General features: G+C 46.4%; 2 protein-coding genes across 4 annotated transcripts in view; one reads left to right on the top strand and one right to left on the bottom strand.

Annotated features, from left to right (window-relative positions):
• BAG4 (BAG cochaperone 4) overlaps window positions 1–22,059 on the bottom strand; it is a 54,945-nt gene that overhangs the window by 24,832 nt on the left and 8,054 nt on the right. The window contains exon 1 of one of the 3 annotated variants that reach the window (XM_069573028.1): window positions 274–905. The exons of 1 other annotated variant lie outside the window; for it this stretch is intronic. In XM_069573028.1, coding sequence (XP_069429129.1) covers window positions 274–543 — 270 coding nt within the window. In that variant the 5' untranslated portion in view covers window positions 544–905. Of the gene's footprint in view, window positions 1–273; window positions 906–22,059 lie in introns of those variants that run through there. One more of the 3 variants, XM_069573029.1, reaches the window with a different exon arrangement.
• LSM1 (LSM1 homolog, mRNA degradation associated) lies at window positions 435–10,426 on the top strand. The gene is made up of 4 exons (XM_069573039.1): window positions 435–1,141; window positions 5,245–5,313; window positions 6,710–6,825; window positions 9,891–10,426. The coding sequence occupies exons 1-4, from the start codon at window positions 1,096–1,098 to the stop codon at window positions 10,059–10,061; spliced, it is 402 nt and encodes a 133-aa protein (XP_069429140.1). The 5' UTR covers window positions 435–1,095; the 3' UTR covers window positions 10,062–10,426.

The following is a 22,059-nucleotide window of genomic DNA, read 5'->3' as shown; positions in this document are numbered from 1 at the left end:
TGCTACTCAGCAGGTTCAGCGCAGGATGTTTTTCCTGGTAAGAAGATATTTATTACGGCTGAAGCGCAAGAGGAGGGGCAAAGAAAACACAAGCATATACCCCCACCCACGATCCTAGTCTCTTGTCTCTCCAAAGCCGTATTAGGAAAACGCACGAAACCCAATTCATTACGAACTCTTGGGAGCTGTATCAATCCCAATGGCCCTCACCCCCAAAGATTCCCCTATCGGACCCCCCCACTCCACCCAGGGGACCGGTGGCGCAAAGCTCACCTGGTGGCCTCCACCAGCACGACCCGGCTCTGACCAGGCGCCTCCAGACGCGTAGTAGCCATCGCCTCCTCCGCCTTCCCCCGGCCAGGTGGTCTCCGCCGGGCCGCCCCCGCGCCCCCGCCAGGAAATGGGAGGTTGGGGAGGCTCGGGGCGCGGGGGGTAGATGGGCGGAGGCGGGTGCACCGGCACATCTCCACCCCCAGGCCCGTAGTAGCGGCCATAAGACGGGCCGTCACTGGGGCCGTAGCCCGAGCGCCTCAAGGCCGACATGGGCTCTGCCGCCCCCAGGCGCTTCCCGGCCCCCCGCCCCTCACGGCCGGCCCACCGCGCAGGCGCCGACGGGGGAGCGTGAATGGACCACAGGGAAAGGGGGTCGGCCTGCAACAGCCAATGCTAGGCAGGATCCCACCCCCCTTCACTTCCGCGTCCTAAGAGGACGAGGGCGGCTGTCCGTGACTCTGGGGTCTAAGAAGCAGGAGAACGAGCGTTCCTTAAAAGGGAGAACGCACCTCCGCACTGTCCGTGCAGCCTAGACTCCTCTTCCCCTTCTCGTCAGGGATATGTAAAGGATATCCTGGGGCGGGGGAAACCACACGAACTGTCCCGCCTCTTCCTGAGGGCGGGGACGTGGTGCCGGAAGTGGGTGGGGTAACATGGCGGCGTTTCCGGCAGGCCCCGGCTACTGAAAGCCGGGGCGGCGGCGTTTGTCCGGGTCCGGTTCCTGTCCCGGTCCCGCAAAGGCGGCGGCCGCGGTGGGAGGAAGGAGGTGTGGGACGCGCTGGCCCACCGCCGCTATACGCTGCAGCTCTGTCTCGACTCAAAATGAACTATATGCCTGGCACCGCCAGCCTCATCGAGGACATCGACAGTGAGTAGTTCATCTCCTCAGAGTGAAGTCTAGGGTGAAACTCTTCCTCCCAGGAGGGTACCTCTTAAGGAGGAAGCTGATAGAATGAGTCCGGGCCGGGGGCGGTGTGTATTTAGTCCAGTTCTGGACTTCCGGCGTTGGCATCCTCGCAGGATGCGGGAGTCACGGGACACACCGTTTGCCACTTTATCCCCTCCTGCCTGTATCCCGCCTCTCGCAGCTTCCACCGTATCTACCGGGCAAGCTGTAGAATTCATTTCTGCTTTTCAGAGTTGCGGCTGCTGAAGCGCACATGTGAAGGTTACCGTTTCCCCGGTGCATCGTCTCCCACCTGTGGTATTTCGAAGTACCAGGTGGTTACTGGGTGGATGAATGAGAATTCTCAGAAAAAGGGTTCTTGCAGAAACGAAAATAGTAATACAACAGCAGTTGGACTTAATTAGCACTAAACGTAGGGTTTATACTGTGTGGCCGTTTGCAGTCTTTTAACCGTTTGAGAGTATTTAGCTTTTCAGACTAGGTAGTGACTTTTCCAGAAAGACTGAGTCACTTCAAATTTACTTTTTTTCCTCTGTTAGTTTTCTCTTGCTGTTAAGACCTCCCTTATTCCAAGTCACTATCCTGAAGAAGAGCTCGGTTGTATCAGATGTCTTTTGTTTTTCCAAACTCTCATCTGTGAATTACTCCTAAAACAACACTTTTTAAAGTTGTGCCAATTGTGTGATCTGTCTCATTAACTTGTAATTGCTGTGAAACATTTACCACACAGTTCCAAACAAGTTCAGCAATTTTCTGCAGTTACTGTGTATGTAAAGAGTGAATTTGTGATGAAATCCTCTTCCTATTCTCTGAAATCACTCTTTAGATCCAAATTAGTGATTTTGCTACTGAAGGGAATGTAGTGTAGCTTGGATCAAATTCATGTGTGAATAACCACTGTACAGGCCTGTCTGTAACATGTAATGAAATCTTTAATTCTAGTTGTCTTGAGGATGGTGCCCTCACCTCTCTAGTTATGTATCTGAGTTATTTGAGATCCCTAGCACATCCTGCCATTCTAACAAAAATAATTGTTTTTCTCAAGTCTCTAACCCCATTTTGCAGATTCCAAGCTCCTCCTCTACTGAATGGTTTCAAATCATTTCATACGCAGCCTTCAGTGCAACACACACACACACACTTTCCTCCTCTCTCCTCAGTCTTCCTGTATTTTCACCCATCCTGTCATCTCAGTTGGAAGTATTCCTCCCTTTCAGTCTGTGTCTTATTTATTTTTCCTTCCAGCTGCTTCTGGAATCCATTAATACCCTTTTTCTCTCATATTTCTTGCTCCCCTTCATGTATGTTCTTGTCTGTCGTATTTTTTTTCAGTTATATTTCACCATCAAATTCCCATTCCTTTTTTCACATCTGTACCCCCAAACCTCTTAAATCATCTCCCATTTTAACTATTTCCTGGCTACCTGGAGTAGACCACCTCTGTCACCCTACAGTCAGATTTTTTTGTCAACACACTACTGAAACTGCAATCTTAAAAGACATCTGTCTAATGCATTCCTTTCCCTTTTTGGCGCTGTGATGCCATCATCATAGGATTCTTCATTTTCTTGATTTTTCCAACACTGGTCCTTGATTTTCTTATCTCTGCAACAGTTATTGTTCCCTAAAATAAATGGACCCCTAGGTTCCATCTTTGGCTGCTGCTTTCTTTAAATCTCTAGGAGAGTTCCTGGACTTTAATAATGATATCACCTCTTTGTGGGCATATCAAAAATTGCTCTTTGGCCTTCCAGTCTTAGATCTCCAGTTGCCAGCTGACATTTCTGCACAGGTGTCTTGATACCACTTGAGAATCACAACAGCAAAACACCTTCCATGGGATCTTGCTTCTTTAACTCCTAACTTTTGGTACATAGTCCTCCCTGACAAGATGACTCAAAATTCCTGCATCATCTTTAACCCATCTCTTCAGCTTCCCACTCTCTCACACACATATCCACATATACAAACACACTTGGTTGACCAATTCCATCCCTTATAACTGCAGTGTCTTGATCCTCTCAGCCTCTCCCGTCCCATCTCTGCCCTGCTTCAGGTCTCTTCTTCATGTCTTAGACTCTGGTAATAGCCTCAAAACCATTCTCTCTTTTTCAACCAGTTGAATATTCAGAGTTGTCTTGTTCCCCATGAAGGCACATCCAAACTCAGCCTGCTCCCAGTACTTTTCTGACTTCATCTCCTATTCCCTTCACACCCTCAACTTTTAGCCACACATCCGGATACACAGCTCCCTTTTCTTCTGCCTAAATTACAGATTTCCCCCTTCCAGTCCCTGTCACTCTTCCCATGGCCAAAAATTATCTACCCCTTTTAAGGTCCATTGGAGAAGGCAATGGCAACCCACTCCAGTACTCTTGCCTGGAAAATCCCATGGGCAGAGGAGCCTGGTAGGCTATAGTCCGTGGGGTTGCCAAGAGTCGGACACAACTGAGCAACTTCACTTTCACCTTAAAGTCCAACTCATATCTCCAGCTAGATACAGTTTCTCTCACTCTCATGTAATTAAGATTTGCCCTCTTGTGGTACTTAATTATAGCAAAAAAAAGCCTTTAAATTCCTTCAGGAAAGAATCACTGTCTTGTTGCACTGTTCTGCATCTTGTTGTTCAGTTGCTCAGTGGTGTCCAACTCTTTACAACCCCATGGACTTTAACACACCAGGCTTCCCTGTCTTTCACTGTCTCCCAGAGTTTGCTCAAACTCATGTTCATTGTGTTGATGATGCCATCCAACCGTCTCATCCTCTCTTGCCCCCTTCTCCTGTTGCCCTCAGTCTTTCCCAGCATCAGGGTCTTTTCCATTGAGTCGGCTCTTTGCATCAGGTGGCCAAAGTAGCGGAGCTTCAGCATCAGTCCTTCCAATGAATATTCAGGGTTGATTTCCTTTAGAATTGACTGGTTTGATCTCCTTGCTGCCTAAGGGACCCTTAAGAGTCTTGCATCAGTTCTTTGGTGCTCAGCCTTCTTTATGGTCCACGGTCTGCATGTAGAAAGTACTTTATGCATGGCATTAAAGACGAATAAGTGATTTTCGCTGGCTGTGCTGGGCTTCCCTTGTAGCTCAGTCTGCTAGCTATTCTAGTGACTGGCTTACTGTCATTCCTCAGTGTCGGCTCAGAGTCACCTCTTCAGAGAGGTTTTCCTTAGCCACCTTCTTTTTTTTTTCCTCCCCCTGTGTTTGTTTATTTACTCGGTTATACTGGGTCTTAGTTGCAGCACATGGTATCTTTAGTCGCAGCATGCACACTCTTAGTTGTAGCGTATGAGATCTTGTCCCTGGGCCCCCTACATTGGGAGTGTGGAGTCTTAGCCCCTGGACTACCCGGGAAGTCCCCAGCAAACTCTCTTCTATAGTTTCTTCCCCTCCCTTTCTTATATTATCCTGCTGTCTTATTTTTATTCTGCTAGACTAATCACCATAGGTCATTTTTTAAAATATGTTTGCTTTTCTCCACCAGGCTTATAAGTTCATGAGGTTGGTGACTCTGAGTCTTATTCTCTACTATATATCTAGGCCCCAGAACAGCACATAGCCCTCAATGCATTCTGTTGAATTTTTGCTCTGGTTTTATTCTCAGCATCCTCATTTTACATGTCTTTGGTACTGTTTTTATTTAAAACCATCTCTGATTCCAAAGTGTGAAATAGAAACTCTAAGTTGAGGAGAAAATAATTTTGGAAAATGAAGATCATAAAGACCATCTAGAGCAAATGTCCAGATTGGCAGGTATAGAAACTGACATGATGCTGACAGGGTTTAACTGTCGAGCACTGGTGTCTGGAGCCAGTCCGTTGGGCCCCCTGACTGTGTGCCCAGTCCCTCCCCGCTCTGCTGCCCCTCTTAGATTCTTTTCACCACCCATCTTCTCATCTAAACTAATCCCCAGCTGCCTTGGCCATCCCTCTAGTTTCTCAATGAACTGCGTTAAATGCTCTATAAGAGGAAATGCTAAAGCTTAATCTGCTATTAACTCTGTTTTTGTTTCCCTGTAAACTCGCTGAAGCTAACGGTTCATTTTTTAAAGATCTCTTTTCCTCTCCCCAGAAAAGCACTTGGTCCTGCTTCGAGATGGAAGGACACTCATAGGATTTTTGAGAAGCATTGATCAATTTGGTATGTATTACTCATGGGCTTATCATGAGTCCGTGGTGATAAGAGCCATGGTGGCTTTTATCATCCCACACTCTGGATGATAAGAGCTGCCCACTGTATTTTTATGTTGTTTCGTATTGAAGTTTATTTATCTGCAACTTTTTTCACGTACCTGGCATGATGAAATACTGTTTTAAGTCACTACATCATTGTTTTCTAAATTACAATTAGGTGGTTTGAAAGCTTGTGTTTACAAGCTTATATTTTATTTCTAAAACTGGTTTTCACTATTAGAACATGTCGTTACAATGTTTTGGACTGTTTTTTATTTTCCCCATTAGAGGGAGCCAGATGATAGAAATACACTCAGTCCAGTGAAAAGGCTGCTCATTTGTACATTGGCTTGGGTGCGACTACTCTTCAAAGCAGTTCCTGCCCTGAAGGTAATCCCTCCCTGTCCAATGAAAAGTGGGTCAGAGGCCTTTCCTGAAGCTTTTTAGGGACCCCCAACATTAAGCTCAGGATTTTATACTTTAGGATACATCAGACTCAAGGTCTTAATCTTGATTCTGTCTCTTACGTTTTTCTAAAGAGACCTTACATTTGCTCCTGTCTTGAGGAACTTCCAGTTCATGTCAACATTTGCTGGACATCAGCTAGGTCAGTGGCTTTGGGCCTAAGGAAGAACAACATAATTGAAATACTTAGTAAGAATCACAGATGATAGTACTGTGTTTCTTCAAAGACGACAGCAGTACCGACTGAAAGAAGAAAAGTAATTATTCTGCACAGATTGTGGTTCTGAACCTTAAGTCAAATTCATCAAACTACGTGAGGGGAAAGTAGTGAATACTAATGTTACTCTCAGATTACCAAATTATAGTCATCTGACAAAGGAGGAAAAAACAGATTACTGTTGTATCATAATCCATGAATACCTACATTGGATTAAATGAATCATCTGTACTGAAACAAAGGTAAATCTTTGATAAATCATCACACACACATACCTACACAAAGTAGGAAAAATGTTTCCTTCTAAAAGAGAAAAAAAGATAATTTCTGCAGTTGTTTGGACTTTAGAGTTTTCCAAGTGCCGTATCATATTATTATAGTCATGTTGATATCAGCAGTTAACTCATAAGGAATTTAATTTTCTTCATTTATTTCCACCATCCTTGTATTAATGCAACATAATCCCAAGTACTCTATTTGCAGTTGTTTAAAAATCTCCAAGTGGTGTGTCTGAATGAAATAGGATGAGATTGTTTGAAATTTTAGCATTTTCCAGAATTAGAAAGTTTGAAAATCACGTTCAGCTAATCGTTTCTACTCAAGATAACTGATTGAGTTATGGACCTTTACCTGTAAAGTAATTTGAACTAAATGTCTTTGTTTCTTCCCTGTACACTTATAGCTAACTTAGTGCTACATCAGACTGTGGAGCGTATTCATGTGGGCAAAAAATACGGTGATATTCCTCGAGGGATTTTTGTGGTCAGAGGAGAAAATGTGGTCCTGCTAGGAGAAATAGTAAGTGAAAACTGTTAAGCTCCTACGGCTCTTGATAATCATCCAGTTAGGTTTCTTTTTGTCTTTTCAAGAAGGGAAAAATGTTTTCCAGCTTCTCACAGGAAACCACCAAATTAGCTTAAGAAGGGGGATATTGTAAAAGGAGAGCTGCAGAGCACAGTCAGCTTTGTTTCAGCGCCTTCTGGCATATTAAAGATTTTGATCCCATTAGCAGTAAAATATCATTGATTTTTACCTGATATCATAAAAAATACTGTCCTACAAGGGAGTTTTTTGGCAGTCCAATGGTTAGGACTCCACACTCTTACCGCAGAGGCCCGGGTTCAGCCCCTGGAACCAAGATCCCAGGAGCTGAGTGGTGCAGCCATTATATATATAAAACACTGTCCCACACAAATGTGTTCATTAGCAGATTACTCTTGTATCTTTAATAGAAAATTGAAGCCTGATACCCAACGAGAGAAGAATAGTCCAATGAAATATGGCTTACTAACACTGGAATATTTTGTAGTCATTTAAACAGTTGGTTACAATGGTCTTTCATGGCATAAAGGTAGTTGGGTTTGGGGGAAAGGCACATGGCATGTACAGTGTGATATCTGTGTTTTTAAAGGGGGCAGGGGGAAAGAGTGACTGCAGCAGAAGCCTTTCTTCATTTTCTGAGAATGGACTCAACCTCACTTGGCTTCTTAGCTCCCAGTCAAGGAGGAGGTTCCTGTTATCTGTCAGGAAAGCCAGCTGGCAAGTGAAAAGTTAAATCCTCTCAAGTGGTGTTTCTGTAGGTGTGAGTGTGTATGTGTGTGAACCATTAGAAAACTACTCCTCCAAAATATATATTAGAACTACTCCGACATTTTTAAAGAAGATAAAACTTGATTTCACAGTTTACATGAAACATTTACTTTAAAAATGCTTTATTTAATATCTTTGACTTGATCCTGGTGTTTCTGATTATTGCGTTTTCCAGGAAAATCAAACCTTGATTTTATCTTTAAAGTTTTCAGTAGCATTTCACAATCCCTAGCCACTTGCTGAGTCAGGTTTACAGAACTCTGGAGAGAACTGGCTCAGTCTGTAGCTGCTTTTATTTTTTGTTGTTGTTGTTTTGTTTTGTTTTCGTAGCAGTTTTTAACTATACACCATTCTCGAAAGTAAGGAGGTAATTCTGCCAGGGTTATGTTTGTTCATGTTGGAAGTAGATAGAAAAAACTAATCAATGCTGTCCAAGAATTGCTATGAAATATATGAAGTAATTTTGAAGTTTTAAAAGTATTTTTGTGGTTGATGTAAAGCACCATGGTATCCTGGGATGTGGGGGTTGGGATGGCCGTCTGACTGTATATTCAGAGGGACTGGCCAATCTCTGGATGGTAGGATGGTGGGTGATTATTTTTTCCCCCTTTTTTACTTTTCTGAATTTAACTTTTAGAGAGGAAATGTATTACTTTGCTATCAGGGGAAAGGTTTAAGTCACAAGACCACACACACTGCTTCAATTGAAGAGAAGAAAACAGCACAGATACGCTTTCTGGGCCAGTTACATTGGCACAGACACGGCGCTATGTAGATGTATGGGAAGACAAGAATTTGTGTTTATTCTTGATGTGTCATTGTTTCCTGGGAGCCCTTTCGTGGAGAAGAGTACTCTTTTTTTGTATGTTAACAGTTCAGATTCTGCAGAATTTTTTATAGTGGTATTACTAAAGAAATACGGTTCGGGACTGCTTCCACAGTTCTATGAATCTATGGTCTGTTTGAAGATGTTGTGTACCAATTCTAGGAAAACGCAAAACTAGAAGCCACTTGCATTCTGTAGACGCGCAGTTGTTTGTGAAGTCCCTGGCTTCTACCTCAAGGATAATGAGACACGGGGCCTTAAGTAATAAGCTGATTGTTGGGAAACAGCATTGCCATAACCACACGAATAGCTCAGCGCATAACATTGGAAAGTCCAGGAGGTAGGACACTGAGCCAAGAACATTGTCTTCCCTTCTGCTGCCCATGGGCTGTGAGGGAAGATCACACTTGATAATATATATTTTGCTGGATGCAGCTAACTTTTGAGGGCAGGCCTTGCTTATGGAATTTATGTGGCTTTCGCTCTGGGAGAGTCCTCCATCTGCGGTGTCACCGCTGTGGCTTCCAAGGCCTTGGCCGCCTCTGTAGATGAGCATCTAGCGGTAGGCTGGAACGTCTGGAGAGGTGGCGTTTGCGTTGATGCCTTCCCAGATTTTGTAAGTAAAAGTCAGAGGAGGATGAGAAATGTGAGTACCCTGTCCGTAGAGGCTTTCCATGTTACAGAAACACCAAGTGATACCTAGATAAACTTCTTAAGGAGAAGAAACAGTCAGTAAATAGATAATTTTATAGCAAAGTACTGCATTATCAAGTTGGTTATCAGATGTTTAAGCTGTTCAAAAATAAAATATTAGCATATTTTACCATATTAAATGGGAAATGTAGCCAATATTTGCGAAGAATGAATGTTGGGGCCAAAATGGTTTACTAACCCAACTGGTTTGCTGAGGTTTTCTCCAGAAGACTAGTTGCCATGGGGGAGAAAGAAGTCCTGTGTTAACAGAGGGCCAGTTGATTGCCTTTGGCTTGGGGGCTGGGGGTCAGGGGTGCTACTTTGAATCAATGTTTTCTGCTTTTTAGCAAAAAAAAAGCCCCAGAAATTAGGCTGACTTTGACTGTGTATAAATACAAAATTTATTTTAAGCTACCTTGACCTTGGTGACTTCTCTCTTGGATTCCCTGGGGTTGGGGAAATAGCTGTAAGAAAAGTAGTTCTTAACTTATGTAGGACTTTACTTTGCACAGACTAAAGCTTTGTTATGCACACTGATACTGATTCTTGTTAAACCACATCTGAGTGTTCTATAGGAGCATTGCCAGCCATTTCTTTGTAAAGTAAAGTGTTATCTGTCCATAGGGTGTTTGTGCCCTGGCACAAGTTCGTAAAATAATTCAAGCCTGATATAGGAATCCGTTTGCCTTTGTATCTGTGATGTTTTCTATTCTTGGTCATGAGGTAAAGTTTCCCAAACCTACTTGTTTTGTAGGACTTAGAAAAGGAGAGTGACACACCTCTCCAGCAAGTGTCTATTGAGGAAATCTTAGAAGAACAGAGGGTGGAACAGCAGACCAAGCTGGAAGCCGAGAAGCTGAAAGTCCAGGCCCTGAAGGACCGAGGCCTGTCCATCCCTCGGGCAGATACTCTCGATGAGTATTAAGTCTTCTGCTCAGAGACTGTCGCTCCTGAGGAGCAGGGCTGTCACTAAGCGAAGTGACGGCCTGGTCACCTCACACGTGTGATGAGAGACTCTATAGAGTTTTGAAAAGTCATTTTTGTTTTGAATTCTTTCACAGATGCAACATGAAGAAATCATGTGTTGTGTTCTGTGTGTGTGTGTGGGTTTTTTGTTTTTTTTTTTCATTTTAATTACAAAATCATCATTTAAAGAAACAGTGGCATGGACTCCTCTCACTTATCACTGTGGAGCCAGCAGCTACTTCTTTACATTGCTCTTCTCACCCCAAATGAGTGGCTACAGGGGACAGTCTTCATTTACTTGTAAATAAAACTCGAATCTCAAAATTGCAGTGTTATTTCTCAAGTTTGAGTTGCCTTCAGTGACTGGACATCATTTAATTTCTCCTCCAAGAGGTATAAGCAGTCCACACACACGTGGAATTTCCCTTCTGTCACAATTCCAGCCTACTCTTGTTTTAGTTCATTTATTTGGCTGTGCCAGGTCTTCGTTGCTGCACGTGGGACCTGTAGCCAAGGCCTGTGAACTCTTAGCTGTGGCACACGGGATCTAGTTCCCTGACCAAGGATGGAACTGGGGCCCCTGCAGTGTGAGTGGAGTCTTAGCCACTGGACCATGAGGGAAGTCACTTACAAAGGAGTATTCTCATACTAAATACCCTGCAGGTCCTCCCTTGTCCCCTCGTCTTTTATTTTTTTCCCCTAACAACAAAAAATGTTCAGGCTTGAGGAGGGCTGTTTCAGTGAGGTGTCACAGTTCTTGGTTACAACAGAAGCTGGCATTTGAGAAGCAGGAGTGGTAGCAGCTGCATCACCAGCTGTGTTCCCGTGAGACCCACATGACAACTTCCCTAAATGCTCTGTTAATCTCATGAGGTTTTTCGGGTCATTTGGCTTGAGTCTTGAGCATCTTATGGTGTCATCAAAAATAAGCACAGATAAAACGGTGTTTCAGTGACTGACTGATTGATCTAGGTTCTTCTCCACCCACATGTCTTGGTCACCACGTAAGAGGCTGTACTTTCCAGGAGTTCAGTGTTGGGTATTGGACAGTGTGAACTTGGAACTGGGAGACAAACGGGTTAAAATCCAGACTCTTCTCTCTGGCACTTGGGTTCAAGCAAGTCAGTCTTCCTCCTTGACTCTGTTTTAACTGTAAAATTATTCCAGATACTTACAGTCTTGAGCAGAGACATCATTTGCAGAGAAGATACTTAAATCCAATTCTTATCTTTGAGTTACTTTATAGTATTCAATATACTTCACATTTTATGAGCTCAGGGGTTTGCAGATAAACCATTTGACCTCAGCTATTCATCACTGGCTTGGTTTCAAAGGAGGTAATATGGGAAAAGTTGCACTTTGATTTATCTTGTGTGTTTCACCTCTAACCTTACCGCTGAATAGCCTTAATTTCTTATTCCCACATGAAGGGGAAAAGCCCATCACCAACTGTGGAAGATGTGGTTAACTTTCACTGCAAGAAGATTTTGAGAGCAGAATGTGTTGGTTTTGAGCACCACCATTTCAGAATATCCAACACCTTGAAGAGATTCAAGTTCACTGTAATCTTTTGTCTTTTTGACCTCACTCAGACAATTCCACATGCAATCATAAGACTTAGGATTTATTCTTCTGTTCAGGAGAAGACAATTCCCATAGTAGGTCAGGAATTTTCAAGCCATGGCTAGGTTTCAGTCATCACATACGGTAAGGTACTGCCCTTTAGACCATTGTCGCATGGGCTAGAGCTGAAGGATGGAACAAGACGAGGCTCCCTGCTCCCTCCCTTTCATCTCCCTGCCCCTCAGTGCAGGGATCCCCCTCAGCTCTGCCAGTCCAGGCTTTTTGCAGATACCGAAATTATCTGAAATTATCCATCTTCATTCTGATGTAACTGGGTGCAGCAGCCTCTCTCTCACCCTCCTAGCTGTTCTTTTCCCCCTTCCTTGGCACTTGACCTTTCATTGCATTCTGTCAGCTAAATTTAAACCACAATCTCTGTTCTCCCCTACTCGGCTAAAGTCCCAGAAGGCCCTGGGTACTCAGCAGAACCAGATACTCTCAAACCATCTGGCATGGACGCCACGTCAGCGTAAACTGCAGAGGTACCCAGATGTGATGGCTGGAGAGTGGCCTCAGTTTTGCTCACAGGAGTACAAGGGACAGGTCAGGCTGAGAGACAGACAGTAGAGCAGGTGGAGCAAGCCCTGGATGGGGCCAGAATTTCCTGTTCTCTTGTTTACAACATACTTGCCTCAGACAGCTACAAGAAAATCCTTCCCAGAAGACCCATTTTAAATAGCAACACCATCCCCAACTATATCCTTTGCAGCTTTGTCTTTCACCAGAGCAGTTATTGCAGTCGAACATTAATTTCACTCCCCTGACAAGAGTGTAAGTCCTTAAGGCAGGATTTTTGTCATATTCACTCCTGTGATTGCACATGGAGAACGGTGTCAGGCACATATCAAGTCTCAGTACATCTCTGTGGAGGTGAAGGAAGGATGGATAAATGATGGATGGATGGGGCATGCGGTGGATTCAGGCTGGTTACTAAGATTACTTTAGAGACCAGTCAGAGAACTACCAGGAGTGAATACACTGAATATGGAGATGATTTCTTACTGCCCCCACTGGAGACTACGGCCCTCCAGGAGTGAACAGTTGGGAGATGATTGGTGTGAAAATGCCTGGAAGAGCATCTCAGGGAAATGGGACCGGGGCAGGGGAGGACTTGTCAGGGTTGCTGGAAGCAACAGATGTCTTTCTTCTGTCTGTTTCCCTCCCGCCAGCAGGGCTGCACTCCAGTGTCGTATATTACCCTTTTATGAAGTGAAAGTTGCTCAGTCGTGTCTGACTCTGTGACCACATGGACTATACAGTCCGTGGAATTCTTCAGGCCAGAATACTGGAGTGGGTAGCCTTTCCCTTCTCCAGGGGATCTTCCCAACCCAGGAATACAACCCAGGTCTCCCACATTGCAGGTGGATTCTTATCCAGCTGAGCCACAAGGGAAGCCCATATTACCCCTTTCAGTTCAGTTCAGTTCAGTCACTCAGTCGTGTCCGACTCCTTGCGACCTCATGAATCGCAGCACGCCAGGCCTCCCTGTCCATCACCATCTCCCGGAGTTCACTCAGACTCACATCCATCAAGTCGGTGATGCCATCCAGCCATCTCATCCTCTGTCGTCCCCTTCTCCTCCTGCCCCCAATCCCTCCCAGCATCAGAGTCTTTTCCAATGAGTCGACTCTTCACATGAGGTAGCCAAAGTACTGGTTTCAGCTTCAGCATCATTCCTTCCAAAGAAATCCCAGGGCTGATCTCCTTCAGAATGGACTGGTTGAATCTCCTTGCAGTCCAAGGGACTCTCAAGAGTCTTCTCCAACACCACAGTTCAAAAGCATCAATTCTTCAGCTCTCAGCCTTCTTCACAGTCCAACTCTCACATCCATACATGACTACTGGAAAAACCATAGCCTTGAATAGACGTACCTTTGTTGGCAAAGTAATGTCTCCGCTTTTCAATATGCTATCTAGGTTGGTCATAACTTTTCTTCCAAGGAGTAAGCGTCTTTTAATTTCATGGCTGCAGTCACCACCTGCAGTGATTTTGGAGCCCCAAAAAATGAAGTCTGACACTGTTTCCACTGTTTCCCAGTCTATTTGCCATGAAGTGATGGGCCCAGATGCCATGATCTTTGTTTTCTGAATGTTGAGCTTTAAGCCAACTTTTTCACTCTCTACTTTCATCAAGAGGCTTTTTAGTTCCTCTTCACTTTCTGCCATAAGGGTGGTGTCATCTGCATATCTGAGGTTATTGATATTTCTCCCGGCAGTCTTGATTCCAGCTTGTGTTTCTTCCAGCCCAGCATTTCTCATGATGTACCCTGCACAGAAGTTAAATAAGCAAGGTGACAATATACAGCCTTGACGTATTCCTTTCCCTATTTGGAACCAGTCTGTTCCATGTCTAGTTCTAACTGTTGCTTCCTGACCTGCATACAGATTTCTCAAGAGGCAGGTCAGGTGGTCTGGTATTCCCATATGTTTAAGAATTTTCCAGTTTATTGTGATCCATACAGGCAAAGGCTTTGGCATAGTCAATAAAGCAGAAATAGATGTTTTTCTGGAACTCTCTTGCTTTTTTGATGATCCAGCGGATGTTGGCAATTTGATCTCTGGTTCCTCTGCCTTTTCTAAAACCAGCTTGAACATCTGGAAGTTCACGGTTCACGTATTGCTGAAGCCTGGCTTGGAGAATTTTGAGCATTACTTTACTAGCGTATGAGATGAGTGCAAATGTGCGGTAGTTTGAGCATTCTTTGGCATTGCCTTTCTTTGGGATTGAAATGAAAACTGACCTTCTCCAGTCCTGTGGCCACTGCTGTTTTCCAAATTTGCTGGCATATTGAGTGCAACACTTTCACAGCATCATCTTTCAGGATTTGAAATAGCTCTACTGGAATTCCATCACCTCCACTAGCTTTGTTCATAGTGATGCTTTCTAAGGCCCACTTGACTTCACATTCCAGGATGTCTGGCTCTAGGTGAGTGATCACACCATCGTGATTATCTTGTTTGTGAAGATCTTTTTTGTACCGTTCTTCCGTGTATTCTTGCCACCTCTTCTTAATATCTTCTGCTTCTGTTAGGTCCATACCATTTCTGTCCTTTATCGAGCCCATCTTTGCATGAAATGTTCCCTTGGTGTCTCTAATTTTCTTGAAGAGATCTCTAGTCTTGCCCATTCTGTTGTTTTCCTCTATTTCTTTGCAATTACCCCCTTGGAGTCCCGCAAATAAGGAAAGCAGGAGACAGCTTTAAGTGTGCTTGCTGTTCCCAACCAAGCAACTTTTGTAGCTGAGTGTCCCAAGATCTTCTAGCCTGAAAGAATTAGGAAACCAACCGAAGAAAGCGGCACATTTCTGTCTGTACCAAAGGCCTGGATCAGTCCACCCTGCTTAGCACTTCTCTACCTGTCGACTCTGGCTCTGCCAGACCTACATGGGAGCAGAGAATGAAATCAAGCCCTTTTCTTCTCACTTCACTGGTTTGCCTCTCTTTTCCCCACTTCCCAGCTTCCTAGTTTTTATCATTCTCCTTGTTTTTTTTTTTTAAAAAAAAAGGAGTAAAAAAAGATTTCTGTAACTCCACTCGAGCCACTTGGCTAAACCTTGGGCTACAAAAAGCCCTCAAGTGCTCCGGAAATATGAGGAACTGAGTGATGTCAGGGCACCAGCCCACCAGCAGTTAGGACAGCAAAAAGAGAGGGCCCAGTGCTGGCCATATCCCAGGTCAGAAACCCCAACTGCCTGGGAATTCATCTCGAAGACCCAGTTTTACCGACGAATAAGTTTGCATACAGTAAACTTCACTCTTAGCATACAATTCCGTGAGTTTTAACTACTGCGTGGTTAGTTACACAACCACGACCCCTGCTGCTACTGCTGCTAAGTCGCTTCAGTCGTGTCCGACTCTGTGTGACCCCATAGACGGCAGCCCACTAGGCTCCCCCGTCCCTGGGATTCTCCAGGCAAGAACACTGGAGTGGGTTGCCATTTCCTTCTCCAATGCATGAAAGTGAAGAGTGAAAGTGAGAAGTAAAATTGAAGTCACTCAGTCGTGTCTGACCCCTCAGCGACCCCATGGACTGCAGCCTTCCGGGCTCCTCCATCCATGGGATCTTCCAGGCAAGAGTACTGGAGTGGGGTGCCATTGTCTTCTCCACCACGACCCCTAAAAATGGTGTATAGGTCAAATATCTGGAAGGTTAAACTCAGCCCACCTGCCTTCAGTTGGCTCTTCTGGTTTAGGCTATTGCCAAGATAGCTTTAACTGCAGCCCCTGCCAAGTGTCCCCGGCTTACTTGCTGGGGACAGGAAGAAGAAAACAAGAGTAACCAGTGTAAGGGGATAACCGAGCGCACCGCTCAACACCCTGAGATCTGTCAGGTGTAAGCAGCAAATGTGGGCCCCGCTTTTCAGAGAGATGAATTTGCAAGTTTTGTAAAGAGCGCACAGCCGTAAGAATTAGTGCAGTTCACGACTACACAGATGGACCCAGCAATTATCAGAGTGAAGCGAGTCACAGAGACAAGTATCTCATCATGGCACTCATTCATGGAATCTAAAATATGGCACAAATGAACTTATCTCCAAAAGAGAAACAACAGACTCACAGAACAGATCTGCGGTTCCCAAGGGGGAGGGGGAGGGAGGGGTGGGATGCTGGAGATAGACAGATGCAAACTGTTAGATAAAGAATGGATAGACAGCAAGGTCCTGCAGTACAGTCCAGGGAACCATGTCCATTACCCTGCAATAAACCATAATGGAAAAGAATGTGGTCGCAAAGAGCCCGGCACGACTGGGCAACTGAGCAACAGCAACATATGTATAAGTGATTCACTTTGCTGTACAGCAGAAACTAACATTGTAAATCTTCACTTCTGAAAAAAAGGTGGAGAGCAGATTGTGCATGCTAGTGTCTTTACTTCGGAACGCTCTTGAACTTGATCCAGCGGCACCTCTCAAGACCTCCCATTTCCTGTCTATTAAACAGGGATCCCAGGCATTCCCTGGTAGTCCAGCGGTGAGAACTCGGCACTTTCACTGCCAAGGGTTTGACCCCTGGTCAGGGAACTAATATCCCGTAAGCTGTGCACACACATGGTAAATAAATAAATCAAACAAGGATTCTAATAGTGCCAACTAGTTTGGCTGGTTGTTGTAAGGACTGAGTGACTATATGTGAAGAGCTTAGGACAGAGGTCCCCAACCCCGGGGTCATGGTCAAGTACCCATCCTCGGCCTGTTAGGAACCAGACCACACAGCAGGAGGTGAGTGGTGGCCAAACCAGCGAAGCTTCATCTGTATTTAAGGCCACTGCCGTTCCCAATCGCTTGCATTACCGCCTGAGCTCAGCTGCCTATCAGATCAGTAGCAGCATGATAAACATAATATGCTTGAATCATCCCAAAACCACACCCCTAGGCCTGGTTTGTTGAAAAATTGTCTTCCATGAAATGGGTCCCTGGTGTCAGAAATGCTGGGGACCACTGGCTTAGAACAAACCCTGGCCCAGGACTTCCACATCAACCATTATGAGTCCCCAGTACCGAGCCAGACTCGTGGGAGGGACTCCACATCCTCGGTGAACTTAGGCTTAGTCTCCTTGGTACAAGTAAGAATTACACAATGGCAAGCAACTCAGACTGAGGAAGGAAATGCTGAATTACATCAAGTGTTCTCTGTAGGGAGGTGACCCAAAATGACCTCAACCCCACGAGTTAAACTTGCCATAACTTTCTGCTGCCCTCTCACAATTGGCCCCATTGGAGGAAAACATGCCCTTCTTTCAATTGTAAATAAGCTTGTATCCTATAAACAGTATGGAAGAGCTGGAAGAAAGTCAGCGTTTATTGAGAATCTCCAGAGTGGCAAGCTCCTATCTTTTAATTATCTATCACTTTCCTAGTGGATCAGACAGTAGAGAATCTGTCTGCAATGCAGGAGACACGGGTTCGATCCCTGGATCAGGAAGATCCCCTGGTGAAGGGAATGGCAACCCACTCCGGTATTCTTGCCTGGAGAACTCCATGGATGGAGAGCCTGACGGGCTATAGTCCATGGGGTCGAAGCCACAGCACAGTTGCCTAGCACTGTGCTAAGTGCTGGGGAGTCCAAAACTTGAAAAGGATCCAAGTCCTCATGAAATTTCCAGGTCCTAATGGAGTTTACAGACATGGACAGTTGTGGGGTAGAGGAATGCTGGGAAATCTGTCTCCCCCTCTCAATTTCTCTGGGAACCTAAAACTGTGCCTAAGAAAGTCTTTAAAAAAACATGGATGGGGAGAATGGGTAATAGCCTTATTGACACTGTGATAAACGTTTGTCAAGGGAGCCCAAAGGTATTGGATTCTAATTAAAGAGTAGAGTGAGGGGATGTCCAGTGCTGTGAGCTTACCTGAACATGGGGGCACCTTGGGAAGGCGCTGGGCCAGGCTGGAGGAGAAGCAGGGGGCGGAGGACAGGAGTCCAGAGTGCCTAGACACTGGCTAAGATGTATCGTTACCTGATTTAAGCCTCATAACTGCCACGAGAGGATTACACAAAGAAAAAGAAAATATTCCCTGATTATACAGATAAGGAAATTCAGCTTGAAGAAGCAGGGGCTCCCAGGCATAAAGTTAAGTGCTGGGAGGGGGTTGGGAAGTCTGTCTGTCTGTCCTCCAGCACATAGCTTTCCCACATACCCAAGGTGATGCTCAGCACTCACCTCCTCGGGGCTGGGCCCAGACAAGCCCAGGTTTCCCCTCTTCAACTCTCGGCCTCTGTCTCCTGGGAACCTGCAGAGGAATTGTCCCAGGCCCACCAGCTTGCTCTGACTTCCGCCTGTGTCTCAGCCTTCATTTCCCGCCACGCTCTACAAACACGGCCCAGCTGAGCACCCTCAGATTTCCTGCCCCCTGCCCCCCACCCCAACCCCGATGCTCTACCTGGAATACTTGCCCCCCACCCCAGCCCCTCTCTCACCTGGCTGACTCCTTCCTGACCTGACTCTCCACACTCAGTTCAAATGTCACTACCCCCAGGAGCACCCCTCCCTCTCCTGTGTACCTCACCCCTCCTCCTCTGCCCTACTGCTTCCCATATGGGGCCACACCATTCATTTTCCCCTGAAACTGTAGAGCTTCATGGTGGACACTCAGTGAAAGAACGAAAGAAAATGACGTCGCTCAGTTGTCTTCGACTCTTTGCAACCCCATGGACTGTAGCCTACCACCGGATTCCTCCATCCATGGGATTTCCCAGGCAAGAGTACTGGAGTGGGTTGCCATTTCCTTCTCCAGGAGATCTTCCTGACCTAGGAATTGAATGTGGGTCTTCTGCATTGTAGGCAGATGCTTCATCGTCTGAGTCACCAGGGAAGTCCACTGGACACTCAGTAGAGGACTCTTGAGGGAGTGAGCAAGCCCGAGGGGCCCACCCTCCAAACCCAGGGCCTCCCCATCCAGCCTGGGTCTTGTCTCTTCCTTCCTGGCCTGTGGCACACCCCTCACCCCCACTGGTGACTTCCAGTGGTGGGGCGGGGGGCTCTGCGCTCATCTGCAAGCAAAGCCAGAAACGGCTTCCAGAACCACAGAGAATTCCCAGACATCTCTCCCCATTCTACCGCTCGGAGGGACCGTGAGAGTTAACCAGGCAAGGCTGAGGAAGAGAGCCTTGGCCCTGGGGGAGGTCATTAGCACACCGCCCGCCCCCCCCCACCATGCCCCAGAGTCAATGGCAGCCTCTGACATCAGCAGCAGCTAGGGCCCCCACCCTGCAGTCTCCCCCCACCACCACTTCCCCGTCACAGTGGCCATAATTCTCCCCGAGACAGCCATGGGGAGACCTTGGGCATTATCTGGCCCCATCTGTCCTATAATAACCTCTCCCCGCCCCCCTCCCAGAGGCACATGTGCACGAGGGTGCACGTGGGCGAGGAAAGAGGCAGCCTGGGGCATCTGGCCCTCTCCCTTTCCCCGTGACCTCTCTCCGCCCCAGCTCAGGCTGGAGACAAACAAAAGGCTCCCTCAGGTGCCTGTGACTCTGGGCAGGAAGCAACGCCCTCAGGCAGGTTTCCTAAGTCAAGGTGTCCCTGGGGCCTGCAGCTGCTCGTCCACAGACAAGGGGAAGCAGCCTCAGCGCCGGGAGGGCGGGGGGGCCAGGCCCACCCAAGCAAACATGCACTCACAGTCACACACGTCAGAACCCTCACGGCCGCTCTAAGTGGGACGGCAGTAGGGAGCAAGCCAGTTCCGGGAGGTTGGGTGGTCTCACAGACCGGCTCCGGGGGCCCATGGAGGGTGGGCCAGGAGCTCTGGGCAGCCACTGCTCAGAGCGGAGCCCACCCAAGGGGCTTCTCAGGGATGCCCCACTGCATCAGCAGGACTTGAAGGAGGGTGTGAGACTTGCCTGCGCTGCATGGGAACCAGGCGCCTGGCCTGGCTCTGGGAAGGCCCTGTCACTTTCATCCTTTCTGGAGTGAGCGGACACAAGAGCTGTTAGTGGCCTCCTACTGCTTCCCTGGTTTCCAAGCCCTCCCTCCACCTCCAGGCGGTGGTGACACAGAGCCCTCTCACCAAGAGGGCAGGCCCGTGGCGTTCAGTCTCTCAGTCCTGTCTGACCCTTTGCAAACCCATGGACTGCAGCACGCCTGGCTCCCCTGCCCACCACTATCTCCCAGTTTGCTCAAACTCAAGTCCATTGAGTCAGCGATGCCATCCAACCATCTTATCCTCTGTTGTCTCCTTCTCCTCCTGCCTTCAATCTTTCCCAGCATCAGGGTCTTTTCTAATGAGTCAGCTCTTCACATCAGGTGGCCAAAGGATTGGAGTTTCAGCTTCAGCATCAGTCCTTCCAATGAATATTCAGGACTGATTTCCTTTAGGATGGACTGGTTTGATCTCCTTGCAGTCCAAGGGACTCTCAAGAGTCTTCTCCAACACCGCAGTTCAAAAGCATCAATTCTTCAGTGCTTAGCCTTTTTTATGGTCCAACTCTCACAACCATACATGACTACTGGAAAAACCATAGCTTTGACTATATGGATCTTTGTCTGTTTAAAGTGATATCTCTGCTTTTTAATAAGCTGCTTCCCTGGTGGCTCAGATGGTAAAGCATCTGCCTGCAACGTGGGAGACCCGGGTTCAATTCCTGGGTCAGGAAAATCCCCTGGAAAAGGAAATGGCAATCCACTCCAGCCCCGTTGCCTGGAAAATCCCATGGACAGAGGAGCCTGATACGCTACAGTCCATGGGGTCACAAAGAGCCAGACACGACTGAGCGACTTCACTTTCGCTTCACTAGGTTTCTCATAGATTTCTTTCCAAGGAGTAAGCATCTTTTAATTTCATGGCTGTAGTCATCATCCACAGTAATTTTGAAGGCCAATGCTAATGTGATTCTCTCAACCAACAACATTCTTGCCAAATGAATTTGGCTGAAAAGCAACCTCAAGGTCAACCTTAAAGGGAAAAGATATCCTGAGAGACCAGCAAGCAGGCTGAGATGAGATCTCCCTCACTGGGCCTGGGTCATAGGGACTACAGAGGAGAAGCTGGGCTGTCTCACGAGGCCCTGGTTCAGAGCTCAGGGCCTCCAAACTGCAAAGACGAGGGCTGAGCACCCCAACACCCTGTTACTCTGTCTTTTAAAATTTTCAGCTCATGCCAGGCCCTATGGAAAATCCTGGTCAGCCTAGGTTGTTCAGGAAAGTGTGAGAAAGGAAGGGGGCCCAGCACAGGCCCCCTTTCTTGGTGTCTCTTGCCGGCTCTCCCCTTTGGACCTGCTCCAGAACTAACCCCTGAGAAAGGAACTGATTCTGCACAGGGTTTTGGTAAAAGTTGTTGCTGTAAATGGATGAATCAATAATTGAACAGCTAAGGACATGGAACAACAGACTGGTTCCAAATAGGAAAAGGTGTATGTCAAGGCTGTATATTGTCTCCCTGCTTATTTAACTTCTATGCACAGTACATCATGAGAAACGCTGGACTGGAAGAAACACAAGCTGGAATCAAGATTGCCGGGAGAAATATCAATAACCTCAGATATGCAGATGACACCACCCTTATGGCAGAAAGTGAAGAGGAACTAAAAAGCCTCTTGATGAAAGTGAAAGAGGAGAGTGAAAAAGTTGGCTTAAAGCTCAACATTCAGAAAACGAAGATCATGGCATCCGGTCCCATCACTTCATGGCAAATAGATGGGGAAACAGTGGAAACAGTGTCAGACTTTATTTTTTGGGGCTCCAAAATCACTGCAGATGGTGACTGCAGCCATTAAATTAAAAGACGCTTACTCCTTGGAAGAAAACTTATGACCAACCTAGACAGCATATTCAAAAGCAGAGACATTACTTTGCTGACTAAGGTCCATCTAGTCAAGGCTATGGTTTTTCCTGTGGT

This window comes from Ovis canadensis, chromosome 26 (genome assembly GCF_042477335.2).
Source record: "Ovis canadensis isolate MfBH-ARS-UI-01 breed Bighorn chromosome 26, ARS-UI_OviCan_v2, whole genome shotgun sequence".
NCBI classification, from domain to species: Eukaryota; Metazoa; Chordata; class Mammalia; order Artiodactyla; family Bovidae; genus Ovis; species Ovis canadensis.
The sequence above is the reverse complement of the archived record's forward strand: the minus strand, read 5'-3'. Positions and strand labels throughout refer to the sequence as shown.